We start from the raw sequence: 15,636 nt of genomic DNA, 5'->3' as shown, positions 1-15,636 counted from the left end.
ATCAATCTAACAAATTATTAACTAACAAATAACAAATATTAATATAATAAATATTTATAGAAAAATAATAATAAATGTTAAATTAATAATACAAATAAAAATAATACATAGTTTTAAATAAAAATAATTTAAAAATAATAATAAAATAATTAATGAAAATACTAAATATTAATAGCTAACAAATAACAAAAATAACTAGAAAATCAATCTAACATACACAAACAAATTTAATTAATAAAAAAATACAACATAAAAAATCAACTAAAATACAGTCACATATACACATATACACAATAAAGCACAAATCTTCATATTCTCCAAAATTGGACAAAAAAACGTTTTAACTTTCAATAGAAAAGTTAGTAAAAATAAATATTACGTTTTATTTTTGCTCTTCTATTTATTATATTTTATTAGGTAAATTTTTTGTATAATTTTTATTGGTCCATTCAGCATGAATTGACATTGTAAAGAGAAAATGACAGATACAAAAATAATAACAGTAATATGGACACATTAACTATGAATTATGAAACTGAAAATGATAAACTTAAGTACTTATTATGTGTATATGGTGGCTTTCTATGACTACTTCTCAGTTGTTAGTTGTTTTGCATTTTCATATGCTTAATTTTTTTAGCTACATTTTATTATATCTTTGTATATTTTTCCAACTATAGGCTATTGCCAACCCTTTTTATTTTTGTTTATTTCATTAGTTGTTATATATATATATATATATATATATATATATATATATATATATATATATATATATATATATATATATATATATATATATTCACATTGTTATGGTAAAGCTGGCTGTATTTGTAAAGCCTTTAAATAAAATAAAATTATTGGGGGGAAAAAATATATAATCTACTTCCTCGTGTTGTTCACGTGGTCCTATGACGCTTCAGTGTAAACATATTTTCCGTTCCACCTTAAATGCCGCAGCAGCCCATTCAAACGTAGACAGCCTCACACAGAAACTGCTGCCCTTTTTAAGGTGGAACGGAAAGTTCGAGCGGTAACAGACTCTGAAGTTCAGCCTCTCAAAATGGCCGCGGTGGAGAGCGGCACATGTGAGGGTCCTGCCGGTATGTCAGCGGTGAAGCGCCTGTCTCACGCGGCTCCGCTCGCCCTCCGTATCCTGGCCGAGTGTCCGGTGAGCAAGGCGAGGGCCTGCGTCCTCACGCTGCCGCACGGACCGGTTAACACCCCGGTTTTCATGCCGGTGGGCACGCAGGGCACTATGAAAGGCATCACCGTGGAGCAGCTGGAGGAGCTGGGCTGTCAGATCTGCCTCGGGAACACCTATCACTTGGGTATGAGACCGGTATGTGTGTGAACTCCCTCTGCAGAACACTGACCATTATTTCCCTGCTGAATGCAAAACTGGTTAAGCTGGTTGATGAGTAAAGGTTTGAGTTTGATGATTAAACTTCTCTGCAAGCATGAGCAAAATGACCAAGCTGGACAGAAGGTATGGCCAAGCTTGAAAATGCTGGTTGACCAGCAGGACCAGAAAAAACAAACTGGTTGGTGTACACGACTATGCTGGTTGACTGACCTGTTCAAGCTAGACAACAATTATCATCAAGCTTACCCATGCTGGTAAGGACAAGTAGGACAAGGCTGGTTGAACAACATGACCAGAAAGACTGAACTGGATGATAAACCTGACCAAGCTAGACACCAGGTATGGCCAAGCTTGACCATGCTAGTTGACCACCATGATTAAAAAGACCAAACTGGTTGATGTACATGACTTATGACTATGCTGGTTGACCAAGCTAGACAACAGGTATGGTTGACCAGCATGATTACACTAGTTGACCAGCAGGAGCATGCTAATTGACCAACAGGACCAGAAAGACCAAACTGGTTGATGTAAATGACTATGCTGGTTGACCGACCTGCTTAAGCTAGGCAACAGGTATGGTCAAGATTTAACATGCTGTTTGACTAACATGATCATAATGGTTGACCAGCATGATCAGAAGAACTATGCCACACACCAGGTATGGCCAAGCTTGACAGGTATCGTCAATCTTGACCATGCTGGTTGAGTAGCATGATCACACTAATCCATCATCAGGACACCTTGCTGGTTGACTAGTAGGACCATGCTGGTAGACCAGCATGACCAAAAAGACTATTCTGGATGACAAACCTGACCAAGCTAGACACCAGATATGGCCAAGCTTGACCATGCTGGTTGACTACCATGATTAAAAAGACCAAACTGGTTGATGTACATGACTCATGACTATTCTGGTTGACCAAGCTAGACAACAGGTATGGCCAAGCTTGACCATGCTGGTTGACCAGCATAATTACATTGCTTGACCAGCAGGAGCATGCTAATTGATCAGCAGGACCAGAAATAACAAACTGGTTGATGTACATGACTCATGACTATGCTGGTCAACCGGCCTGCTCAAGCTGAACAACAGGTATGGTCAAGCTGTAACATGCTGGTTTACTAGCGTGAATACACTGGTCGACCAGTGGGACCACGCTGGTCGACAAGCATGACCAGTAAGACCAAGCTGGTTGCACTGTATGACTATGCTGGTTGACTAAGCTAGATAACACTTATGGCCACGTTTCACCATGCTGGTTGACCAGCAGGACCAGAAAGATCAAACTGGTTGATGTACATGGCCTATGCTGGTCAACCAGCCTGACCACACTAGACAAAAGTTATGGGCAAGCTTGATCACACTGGTTGACCACCATGACCAGTAAGACCAAGCTGGTCAACCCTCAAGAACAAGCATGAGGAACCAAGCATGAGCAAAATCAAATTCCAAAAGTCAAAAGGTTGGACAGACCTTCTTAATTGATGTTTTTCTTTATTTCCTTCTTTCATTAAATGTTCTTCATTGTAGATTTATGTTGAATAATGACTGTATGCTATGTTAAACATGCCCTGGTAACACAGCTATCAGTTTAGAACACGTTTTCCCCTGGATGATCAACTTTTCAACCACCCTGACCATCAAAAAACCTGTAACCAGAACAAACTGGTCTTGAGCTGGATTTACGCAGGGTCTTCAGCAGACTCTCATTGCAGTGCCTTGTTGTTTTTCCGTGTCTTGTAGGGTCCTGAGCTCATTGAGAAAGCCAGTGGTCTGCATGGGTTCATGAACTGGAGGAGAAACCTCCTGACGGTAAGGCTAAAAGAGCTCATATGCTGTGTTGTTTTAATATATTGTATTTTGATCCTATTTGATTAGTCAATGAGGTTTGTATAGGTTTATGTATACTTGTTGACACAACAATATAGCAACAAGAAGGAGTATACTAGTGCATCTAAAAAAAAAGTTACTTTATTTCAGTAATTCAGTTCAAAATGTGAAACCCATATATTATATTATATAGCTGTATTACACACAGAGTGATCTATTTTAAGTATTTCTTTCATTGTTGATGATTAATCAATATCAGTATCTCAAAAAATAGAATATTATATAAAACCAATTGGTACTTTTGGCAGTGTGGGCAGTGTGCCAAGTCCTGCTGGAAAATGAAATCTGCATCTCCATTAAAGTTGTCAGCAGAGGAAACGATGAAGTGCTGTAAGATTTTGTGGGAAAACACTGCACTGACCAGTGGACCAATGTTTGCCGCAATCAAAGCTAAAGTGTACTACATTTTAGTTTGTTAGAGGAGTGGAGGGTTGAATCTGTTCTGTCTCTCTGAGCAGGACAGTGGAGGTTTTCAGATGGTATCTCTGGTGGAGCTGTCTGAAGTGACTGAAGAAGGGGTGATGTTCCGATCTCCTTATGATGGCAAGGAAATCCTGCTGACTCCAGAGCAGTCCATCACCATCCAGAACAGCCTTGGTAAGATATCAGCCGATGTGCGTTACCTTTATACAGTCTGTGTGTTCAGTTCCTCTAGTGCTGGACATAAGTCAGTATACCAGTTTTACTCTCTCTTTCGGTTTATATTTTTTTTTACCAAATATAGCTATAGGTGCTATGGAACGCTGTATAGAACAACACCGCTAAAGAAGCATACTATTACAAGCTTGCTAGCTAAAGCTAGCAGTTAACATAACAAGCTAACACGCTGGAGTGATAGTAGCTTATTCCTGTGGAGACAATCGCTCGTCTTGCTTTTATCTTCCTGGAGAAACAGTACGTGATTATGAGTACAGCACTTTCTAAGGAGCTCCTGCTGCTGTTTTTCACTGTTTGAGTGTTTTTATCTAAGTAAAACAATAAAAAAAAACAGCAAAAGACCAAAGCATTTACAATTATTCACTCAGAACAAAAAGAGGCAAATGGAATTACAAATTTTTCACAAATCAGAAAAAAATCTTTCCATCGGCTCAGAATCTGTCCTGGGTATAGTATAATTGGTGCACCTTATGTATGAATTGTACCAGTCAGGTATTAAGGAGCAGTAAAGCCACTCCACTGAAGTACAGCGTTATATCGGAGTTTCAGTTTAGTTCTTCAGCACCGGGGCTGGAGTAGCATTAGCATTAGCATTAGCTGCTAACTGCTATTTCCCTGTTCAGAGGTGAGTATTATCAGCCTGTAGCCTGCTGGAGCAGCATTAGCATTACCCACTGACTATGCTAGCTCTTTTGCCGTTCAGAGGCGAGTATATGGGAGTCTGTATGTTTGCCGTGTTAAAACAAGCTACGTGGGACGAACCGCTAGCTAATATCACTCAGGGTTTTCAGTGTATCGCTGTTGGTTAGTCGCTAATGCTAATGCTTCAACCCTAGCTGAAGAAATTCGGGAATCTAAGCCTACTAGACATAAATGAAAGCGCCTCTGCTCACCCAAGTTTTTTTTAGGAGAGAAAGGAGAGAAAACCCCACCACCACCACCACCCAGTAGCAAGACTTGCTGAATTTGAAGTTCCTTATATTGTCTTTTACAATGCGCCTTATAATCCAGTGTGCCTTATGTATGAAAATAGACCAGACAATAGATGTTCATTGATAGTGCTCCTTATAATACGGTGTGCCTTAAAGTTTGAAAAAATACAGTATATTCCCTCATGTGTCCAGGCTCAGATATTATGATGCAGCTGGATGACGTGGTCAGCAGTACAGTGACGGGACCCCGGGTGGAGGAGGCCATGCATCGCTCTGTTCGCTGGCTGGACCGCTGCATCGCCGCCAATAAGAACCCTGATCGGCAGAATCTGTTCGCCATCATTCAGGGTGGGCTTAATGCAGATCTGCGAAAGGCCTGTTTAGATGGTAAGAGCTTCCCTATTCCCATTATTGCCTTCTTACTCAACATCCACCCACAGTTCACGTTCATTTTAATAGCCGTATAAAAAAAAGAGCCTCTGCATTAGTGCCACTGCATATCGCAAAGAGCCCATCAGGATGTCATTAATGTTGATGGCTTATTGCAGTGCTACTTTTTGATACTCTTGAATAAAGCCCGCTTCTCGGACCCGTAATGTGATTTCTTGAGATTGTTGACCTCATCCAGTCATCGTTCTTGTTAATATGGACCAGCATGCATGATGATGATGATGTCTGGTTTTGTTTGGAGCAGAAATGACCAAGCGCGATGTTCCTGGCTTTGCCGTTGGCGGATTGAGCGGAGGTGAAGAGAAGGACGATTTCTGGAAGATGGTGACGCTCAGCACGGACCACCTTCCTAGAGGAAAGCCTCGCTATCTCATGGGAGTTGGGTAAAGTCCGCAATCGTCTTTCTCATTTAAGGAGCTGATTGTGGCGGCAGAAGCAGCCGATAGCAACCCATTACAGGACATTTCCTGCAGGGCAGCGGGGTTAAGTACTTTCTTTGGGGCGAAATGTCAGTCATCATGGGCTGGAATGGAAACCTCGAGTCCTGTTCAGAGGTCATAAACAACGTAGCAGGACTTCAGTTCAGATAAAAGACAAATAAATGCTATATCTCTTTAATGCTATTACTGTATTTTTCACACTATAATGCGCACTTAATATCCTTTAATTTTCCCCAAAATGGTCAGTGCGCCTTGTGTTTAAATTCTACCAGTCTGGTTGTAAGGAGCAGTAACGCCACTCTGCTAAAGTACAGCGTTATAAAGGAGTTTTAGTTTAGTTCTCCAGCACTGAAACTCAAGACTGGAGCAGTATTAGCATTAGCCACTAACCACTAACCTTAGCGCTAGCTCTTTTGGCATTCAGAGGTGAGTATTATCGCTGTAGCCTGCTACTAAGCCTAGCTAGCACTGCTGGAGCAGTATTAGCATTAGCCAATAGCCACTTACTATTAACCCCTCTAAGCGCTAGGTCTTTCAGCGTTAAGAGGTGAGTATATCGGACTGTAGTCTCTATCGCTAGTCGTTTACCATGTTAAAACAAGCTACGTGGGACAAACCTGAAACACCCAGGGTTCCTCAGTGTAGCGCTGTTGGGCAGCATTAGCTGCTAACTGTGGCTAGCCTTGGTGGAAATCTGGGAATCTAAGCTTACTGTAAATAAACAGAAGCACTTTACTCACCCAAATAAACAGTTTTACAGAGTTTTCAGTAGAGAAATCTGTGCATATTAACATCCACCACTCGTTTGACTCCTTTGAAAGAATTTATTATTATTTTTTTTTAAGAATTAGTTTTGTTTGCTTAACTTAGCTTATCTTTACAGGCTTTCAGCCCCTGAGCTCTGGCTGCAGCCTCACTGTGCTGCGATTGTTACTGACCCTGATTCTGTGTGTTCCAGCTACGCCGTGGACCTGGTGGTGTGTGTTGCCCTGGGCTGTGACATGTTCGACTGCGTCTTCCCGACTCGCACAGCTGTAGGTGTTCTAGATCTAATCTTATTTTTGCTATTTATCTATCAAATAAATATAATGTACCTGATGTGTCAGTACAGTGTCTATCTTAATACCCGTTTTATGACCTCTGTAGTTCTCTTGCGCTCCTGCTAAATCTCATTTTGTCTGATGCAGAGATTTGGCTCAGCCCTGGTCCCCTGGGGTTCTCTACAGATCAAACAGAAGCAATATGCCAAGGACTTCCAGCCCATAGACCCCGACTGCCAGTGCGCTACCTGCAAAAGGTACGAGGACAACCTTCAACTGGACTTTTAGTTTATATTTTATTAATCAAGTCCTTGAATGTGCTTAGCATCGTGCTGTGTGCTCTAAAGGGCAGATTAAATCTAGTTTGATCTTTCAGAGACTTTTATTATTGTTATTTTTAATTTTTTGTTTTATATCATTACATTGTGTTGTTCTTATTTTGAATTGCATTGTGAGACACCTGTCTGAAGGTGGCAGTTCAACTCTGCCAATTGAAATGTACATATTTTCAAATCATCTATTAGGACTGCAACAAAAAATGTAAACACACCAGATAAGGGACAAGACAACACCCATACTCACTATACATCAGCTCATTATACATGTAAACATATTGTCTGCATTTAAATCCCACATATAGAGCCTCTGCTGTCTCTGGAGTGATAGAGTGAAAGCAGACAGCGAGTTAACACAAGCTGCAGCCGGGGTTGCCAGGTCTAGCAAAAAACCCCGCCTAAAAAAAGTCTGTGTAAAACGTGCGTGTCGGAGGCTTAAACTAGTCCAATTTTTAAGGTAGCCACAGATGTTCAAAACACAGTACATTGTCATTTTGAACGCTTTGAAATGAAAGATTTTTGGCAGCCGAAATAAATATAAAATTATCCCAAAATATACACCTTGTCTTTTGAATTTTATCAAGTTCAGTTTTGACAGGAAACCTGGCAACTCGGGTTACAGAGGCAATTTAAGAGAGTAATACAAAGGGAAATATTAACACTAAAAAAACTAATTATATTAATTTAAAGGATATTGAGTACTTGTACATTTCCCTCTCAGTAAAATTATTACAAAAACCTTTCTCACAATAGAAAAGATTATATTTCTGATCAAAACCTGGTCAAATTAATTTAAAATCTCAATTAGAGATGTGTAAGTAGAATTGCTGAAATGCGTGAATGTGTCCTATATAGGGGTGGGCAATATTATATCGTATACAATATATCGTGACAGAAAAATATCATGATATTAAAAATCCATATCGTGATAACAGGGATGGTTTGTCTTAAAAGTAGTCTATTATTTACTGTGAAGCTTTAAGTGTATTTATTGTATAATTGTTTTAGTTTATAGTTTTCGTTTGCAGTTTATATGCATGAAAGTATTCTGCAATATTTTTTGCTGCATTATATTATTTTATGCTATATTATTTATTTTACCACATTATGATTATACTGTTATACTATTATACTATATTCCTGAAATTAATTAATTATTTTTCTGTTGTCCTATATTGCCAAGTCTATCGTTATCGCAAAAATACCCTGAAATATCGTGATATTATTTTAGAGTCATATCGCCCACCCCTAGTCCTGTAATATGCTTTGTACTTTTATATAGATACATAAAACAAAATCAAAATGTTCTGCAAAATCTGTCTAGGGCCCTAAAAATGTTTAGCTGTCATGATGCAGTAAAAACATGAAGCCTCACCAATAGGAAACACAAATGGAAGACATTATAAAATCAGATTGGTGGATTTTTCAAAATAGTAATTAGTTTTAGCTCTATCATCTGTTGTTCTATCCTAAAAAGTAACAGTAATTTTTGGCCCTAATAAAACAAGTTAGTCTATTTTTTATAGTCACAAACAGCTTGAAAAATTAGAGTATAATAATTATTGTTTGTATGTCAGTACTTGCAAACAAAAATTCACATCTATTTTCTGAGGCTTGACATAATTTAAAACAAATTTTAAAGAAAAAATTAGTTCTGAATTAATGATCATTTATTTACAAACATCCATGTGTGTTACTTCTTTAAAATTAGTTCTGAATTATACTAAATAAACAGTATCTTGTGATAAAAATGAAATAAAGAATTGTCACACTCCTGTCTACTTCTATTAAGATCTCTCTTATTTGTCCCTGCAGGCACAGTCGGGCCTATCTGCACGCCCTTTTCAAGAGCGACACCGCCGCCATGCACCACATCACCATCCACAACATCTCCTACCAGGTACTGACTAAACTAATCAGCAGAATCTTTTCCTGGTTTTCTTTATACAGATGTTTTTATTGTTCTTGTTGCCTTTATTTCCTCCTTTAGAGCTCTCAGTAAAACTCAGCATATTAAAAAAATCTCATTTAGAAAGCATTACAATTATATATATATATATATATATATATATATATATATATATATATATATATATATATATATATTATATACACACACACACACACACACACATCACCCCATCACTGATTGTGGAAACTTCACACTAGACCTTGAGCAGTTTGGACTGTGTTTCTGCACTCTTCCTCCAGACTTTGTTTCTTTTTCTTCAGCTGACCCTCATGCATTCGGTGCGGCAGAGCATCATAGAGCAGCGCTTCCCGGAGTTTGTGCGGAGCTTCATGAGGAGAATGTTTCCCTCCAGTGAACAGTACCCCAGCTGGGCGGTGGACGCCCTCGCTTCGGTGAACATTGCTCTGGACTAATGGCCTCTGCGCTGCTTACTGCCAATGCACTGAGCTAACAGTGTGTGTGTGAGCAGTCTGAGAGAGCAGGACTTGTGGAATGGATTCATTCTGGACTAGAAATATGAAAATGTATAAAAATGTACATGGAGATTTTTTCCTACTGGATAATATCTGTTTCAAAAATGTGTCAATATACAGTTTTTAAGGTTTGGCCCAGATTCTGGATTTTTTAAAATTATAAAAAATTTTTCCAGTTCTATTTTAGTGGCCTAAATCTAAACTAACATTTTATACGCTATTATTAAAGGACCTTGTGTTGTTTCTTCTTTTTTTTTTTTATACATTAATGTTGCTGTATTTTTTTCATACAATGCAATGCCTTTCATTTTAACACTGACAGTTACAATTACAGATTTTACAGAAAAAAAAAAAAACTCTGCCTCTAATTTTCATTACTCTCATGGTTCCGCTTTCTTTCATCTCCTGGACACGGCCATTAAGAAAGCACACCCACTCGGTGCCGTAGTTAAGCCGTCCATCACGCGAAACTGTTGGGGGACGTTGAGGGATCAATCTGTCTGTTCTGTCGGAGTGAAAATGAGCAACTCCGGGCTCTGAGATCTGGCAGAATAACAAAGCACAGTGTCACGGTGCGCAATCAATTTTTTAGATAAATTAAATCCGGGGCCAGGAAAGTGTTACTGAGGACGTTTCATTATACTACACTAGGGCTGTCCCTAACGATTATTTTTTAAACGATTATTCTAACGATTATTTTTTTCGATTAGTCGACTAATCTATTCATTGAGAAACATATTTAAATAATTATTTTACGTTTTAAAGCAAACGATAAATTACTATATTTATATATAATAACAACAACAACAACAACACAAGCCTACTAAACCAAACCCCACACTTATAATCACTTACATGTACAGCACGTTGTTTAGATCTATAACGCTAAAAATGGATAAGCTCCCATACACCACAACCGTGTGTTGCACTGTTTTCTGTGACCGCTAGATTTTGTGACCACTGGCAAGTAGTTCTCAGCAGACCGGTGCACTGGCCGATTCGAAACGTGTTCGTTTCTAATGTTTACCCCGACTGGCCAAAACGGTTCAGTTTAGGGCTGAGGGTAAGGTGTAGGTATAGAAAGCTTCCGTTTTGCCAATGAACGCTCATAACCGTGAGCACTGGTCACAAAATTCCGACGGTGACAGAAAACGGTGTGACACCGCAGCGCCGACGGCGCTAGCTAAAATAACTTAAGGCAGCTAGCTTAGCTAAACACCTGAACTTATGAATAATGCTACTGTTTCTGGAAACTGCGAAATGCCATGCACAAATATAAACCAAAAATGTATAATTTCTGCCTGTGGCAGGTTTAAAACCTTTGGTAGACAGCCTTAAGTCTTTTTAAGGACACCCGCGGAGACCCTGATGTAAACGGTAACTTACTGTGTGACCCTGTTGACATAGTGCTCCTGGATGTTTGCGCTTCAAGTGCTCCTTTTGCACGTATGGCAGAGGACCACATTGTTGCCCTTTTGCGTGAAATGCTCCCAAACTTTAGATGCCCGCTGGCGTTTTTTTGTAGCTGGAGATTGCTCTCCGGAGTCCAAGCTCTCTAGAGCTTGCCCGAACCCGACATGACCCGAGGCCCGCCCGTAAATCCGACCCGGGCTCCAGAAAATAGTCCGAGATGTAGGCGTCTGTTTTTTAATTATATTTTTATTTAAAAAAAAAAAACGAAAACTGAAAGTGAAACTAAACTAATTTATTTATAAGCGCTGTTTTCACTACCGCAGTTCTACAGCGGGGGTGTTGTGCCGATTCTGTCCGCGAAGCGGGAGTCAGATTCAGCAGAGAGTCGGATTCGGCACAAACGCGGCGGCACCTCGCGGTCCGCGGTGTCAGTTGTAAGCGCTCGCGCTAGCCGCAAAATACGGCAGAAAACACTGAGGGAGCTGCAGAATTATGAATGGGACTAGAATATGAGCACGAGGAGATCAAAGAGAACCTTCACCTGTGAGTAGAACAAGCAAATCTCTCTCTCTCTCTCTCTCTCTCTCTCTCGCACGTGAACTCCTCCGCGTTTGACTTGCAGAACTGTGTTTAGCTGTTCTTAAAAATCATTTTAATTAAATAATAGTTCTATGCTTCTATGTTACCGTGTTAATTAACATAATTCTGATCATATTTCGCTCATTAAAACAGCCCGAAAACAGCCAGTTGGAATTTTTGGGCCCGATCTAACCTCTAATGCTCTCCACAGGCGCCGCCATGTTTACGACGCGCCGACGCACGTTATGCAAATCGATGTATTTTTGTAATCGATGACGTCGATTATGTCGATGCGTCGCCCCAGCCCTATACTACACACCTTTTTATCAGCTTCTCTCACCACTTAAAAGTGCTTTTCACCACTCTCGCAGGAGTGACCACTTGCAGGATTGGAGAGGTGGGTATGAAGGGATACTGGACCTGTTTAAAAGAAGTGCTAAGGTTATAAACTAGAGAGTGTTTAGCAAATGTCTGTTAGAACTATTTAACATAGGGGGGTGGTGTGGCTAAAGGTTTTCATTCCAGCCAAGCAGAAGCACATGTGCTCAGTACTGTATTTTTCACACTATAAGGCACACTGGATTTTATAGCGTATTATGCGACACAAGTAAAGAACAAGGGTGTCTCCATGTTTGCCTTTTAATTCAGCAGGTCTCACAGCTGGGTGGTAACTAAGTTAAAGGATGAGTACCGTGTAAAAGAGACTTTTGGTGTAATAAAGCATGATAACAAGTAGTTACCTCTGTTCTCCCACAGCGTTCCAAGATCCAGAAATTTTAACAGTTTGTCCAAACACCCTTAAGACTGGGTGACGCAGGGCGTAATTTACTCAGATAAATCACTTTTTCCATCGTTATCCAGCTCAAAGTAGCTCTACACCTCCTTGCTAGAATCTGGAGAGCCCTGACATTAAAACAAGGCATTAATACCTAAAAAAGTGCCCAGGAAGCTTATTAAAAACCACTGTTTACATCGTATAGGGCTAGCTACAGCTCCAAGTGCCACAATGACGGAACTGAAACTACCAGACATATATACATAGACTCCTGGCGCCGGCTACTACGCTATGCGGAGACTATGCATATATATATATATATATATATATATATATATATATATATGTCTATGACATTATCAATACAAATATGGTGGCACACGGAGCTGAAGCTAGCGTTATAGGATGTAAATAGAGTTTTTTTTTAATTAGCTTCTTGTGCACTTTTTAAGTTAATAATGCCTTGTTTTAAATGTCAGGGCTCTCCAGATTCTAGCAAGGAGGTGTGGAGCTACTTTGAGCTGGATAATGGTGTGAAAAGTGATTTATCGGGGCAAATTATGCCCCGTGTCACCCAGACTGAAGGGTGTTTTGGGCAAACTGTTAAAATTTCTGGAGCTATTCATCAAAGGTAAGTACTTTTTATCATGTTTTACTGTTTTACTACACCAAAAGTCCATTTTACACCGGAGTTCTCTTTTGAGTAAAGCTAAGCTAAGTAAAAATAACTGTAATTATTAAAAAAAATAATAATAATATTTTAAAGTCAAACGAGTGCTGAATGTTAGTCTACACATATTTCTCTCCTGAAAACTGTTTATTTAGAAGAGCAAAGCGCTTCTGTATGTTTACAGTAAGCTTAGGTTTCTAGACTTTTACTAAGGCTGGGTGCCGCAGCATTAGCATTAGTGGCTAATGCCACCCGACAGAATTAGGCTGAGAATCCCTGCGTGTTCCGGTAAACCAGGGTGATATTAGCTAACTTAGCGTTTTGTCACACGTAGCTTGTTTTAACACAGTAACCATGCAGGCTACAGTCTGATATTACTCGCTTCTGAACAGCGAAAGAGCTAGCGCTTAGCACAGTTAGCAGCTTATGCTAATGCTGCTCCAACAGTGCTAGCCGAGTTAGCAGCTGAAGTTCAGAGGTGAGTATTATCGGCGTGTAGCCAACTGCTAACTTGGCTAGCACTGTTGGAGCAGCATTAGCATTTATACACAAAAAAAAACCCTGCAGTAACGTTTTCACAAGTATTTAACCAAGTCCATGCATGTTTAAATTACAAATGCTTAATTATGATCAGTTAAATACCAGTTAAAAACCTCAGTTACCAGAGGTCTCTGGTAATGAAGTACAAATACTTTATTACCTTACTCAAGTAAAAATGTTGGTTATCTATACTTTACTGGAGTAATTATTGTTCTGAGGGTTTTTTTTTACTTCTACTTATACAATAAATACAATACATTTCTGTTTTAAGGCTCTAAATTAAATATTATGAACTAATTTGATGATATAGTTTAAAAAAGTAAGAAATTGTACTAAAACAAGTGTTGCTGTGCTATTTTGTGCTGACCCTTCATGATAATATTCTGACTCAGGAGACATAACTCTGTAATAAAAGTAGCATTATAAAGAAAAATATATTTCTTTAAACTACTGACAGCATGTTTTATACTAGGTGAATAGTACAAATCAGTAGACTTCAGGTAGGACATTACTTACATTTTAAAAATAGCGTCATTACTCATTATTACAGCTTCTCATCATTCAAAAAAAAAAGCCGCTATCCAGATAAATCTCTCCATCCAGATAGAGTGATGAGATCTGATTGTGATTGGATGTAGAGAAGTTTAAACATATACCATTCCGACACCCTATTGGTTTATACTGTGATCTGTCACACCTGCACACGTCACCCCACGCACACACACACACACACACACACATTCTAGCAAGAACATAGCAGATGAATGTAGCCTAGTATGAAGATGATCCATGCAGAGACTCAAGAGGACTCCAGACAAACTCCAGTCCAACTAAACTTCTTTAATTATATATTTACACTTTATACATTTATACATTTAAAATACATTCATTTACAATGGGCATACAGCTCTGGAAAAAAAAACACTGTGGAATATAATCAAGAAGAAGATGGATGATCACAACCATCAAACCAGAAGTATTTAAAATCCTAATATCTATACTTCTACCTACAGAATAATGAGTATTAATACTTTTATCACAATTGCTCAGAATTGTTCTGCAAGTCCCCATCACTGGGAACCACCTGTGAGTACCAGTATACTGTTATTGCTATGCTCGTGGTACTGACCGCTAGAGGGCGACAGAACAGCGCTGCTGCAGCTGCTGCTCATCACTCATCACTACCTGCATCTACATGATGGAAATCCGCTTCTGCTGTCAAAAATGACAACATAGGAACACTGCCATCACCAAATCTCTGCTCATTTATTCTGGCACAGCCACATGATGGATAAAAGCAGGATTTGATATATATATTTACAGCTTTTGGTGAGCCATGGCAGAGCAACAGGTCTCCCAGTCCCTGTCTTTCTGCAATCATCCTGCAATCAGGTTCACTGTCAGAAGACAACAGCCTGTTCTAGTAAATTGTCGGCTTCTCCCAAATAAAAAGGCTTAAAATAGTCCTTTTTCCACTTATTCCGTATTTTTTGCACTATTAAGCCCTATCCAGGTGGGATTAGTTTTTCAGGAGGGGGGGGGGGGGGTGTCTGAAAAATATTTCACATTTCTACTCAGTAATAAAACTCTTTGTAAAAAAAACTCTATGTAAAAAAGTTAGACTAAATTAAACTAGAAAAAAGATGTTCATTAATAGTGAGCCTTGTAGTACTTGAACTACATTCATACCCAACTGAAAAATCCAGTTAATGAGCAGATTGTGCTGTAGGAGCTGTGTTCAGGTGGCCTAAGCTGGTTTTCAGCTGGTCAAGCTGGATGGAAAACTGGTTATCAAGGCAAAAAACAGGCCCTATACTGGTAATCTACATATTTAACCACTTCTCAACCAGCATGTAGTGTATGTAGTGTTCGATTTGGGTCATGTTGTCAATGCTGTTCAGGCTGCTTGGTTTATGGTCCAATCCAAATGCTCTTTTATACCCACCCCTTAAAATTTGCTTTTATTTTATATATTTCTTTTTGTCCTATGTTAAATGCTGCAGCTTCTGCTGTCTTTTGCACCATTTAAGATGAAACAGGAAAGTAAGCTAGCTAGCTACTGAGACAAACAACTTTTTATTTCTAATTATTTCTAATCAT

The 15,636-nt window shown here is 39.1% G+C and overlaps 1 protein-coding gene across 1 annotated transcript; it reads left to right on the top strand.

Moving 5' to 3' along the window:
• The first annotated feature begins 885 nt into the window (after positions 1-885).
• On the top strand, positions 886-9,799 carry qtrt1 (queuine tRNA-ribosyltransferase 1). The gene is made up of 9 exons (XM_022668068.2): positions 886-1,342; positions 3,114-3,182; positions 3,719-3,857; positions 5,042-5,236; positions 5,544-5,682; positions 6,698-6,773; positions 6,927-7,036; positions 8,930-9,014; positions 9,347-9,799. The coding sequence occupies exons 1-9, from the start codon at positions 1,064-1,066 to the stop codon at positions 9,497-9,499; spliced, it is 1,245 nt and encodes a 414-aa protein (XP_022523789.2). The 5' UTR covers positions 886-1,063; the 3' UTR covers positions 9,500-9,799.
• The last annotated feature ends 5,837 nt before the right edge of the window (positions 9,800-15,636 follow it).

The sequence above is a fragment of the Astyanax mexicanus genome, chromosome 3 (assembly GCF_023375975.1).
Source record: "Astyanax mexicanus isolate ESR-SI-001 chromosome 3, AstMex3_surface, whole genome shotgun sequence".
Lineage (NCBI taxonomy): Eukaryota > Metazoa > Chordata > Actinopteri > Characiformes > Acestrorhamphidae > Astyanax > Astyanax mexicanus.
Note: the sequence above shows the minus strand (reverse complement) of the source record. Positions and strands in the feature narration are given on the sequence as shown.

Excerpts from the sequence above, each read along its gene's own strand:
- qtrt1 (XM_022668068.2), top strand. The coding sequence starts at position 1,064 with ATGGCCGCGGTGGAGAGCGGCACATGTGAGGGTCCTGCCGGTATGTCA. Across the intron at positions 5,237-5,543 it reads GCGAAAGGCCTGTTTAGATG|AAATGACCAAGCGCGATGTT; the intron begins GTAAGAGCTTCC and ends TGTTTGGAGCAG. Across the intron at positions 7,037-8,929 it reads CAGTGCGCTACCTGCAAAAG|GCACAGTCGGGCCTATCTGC; the intron begins GTACGAGGACAA and ends TTGTCCCTGCAG.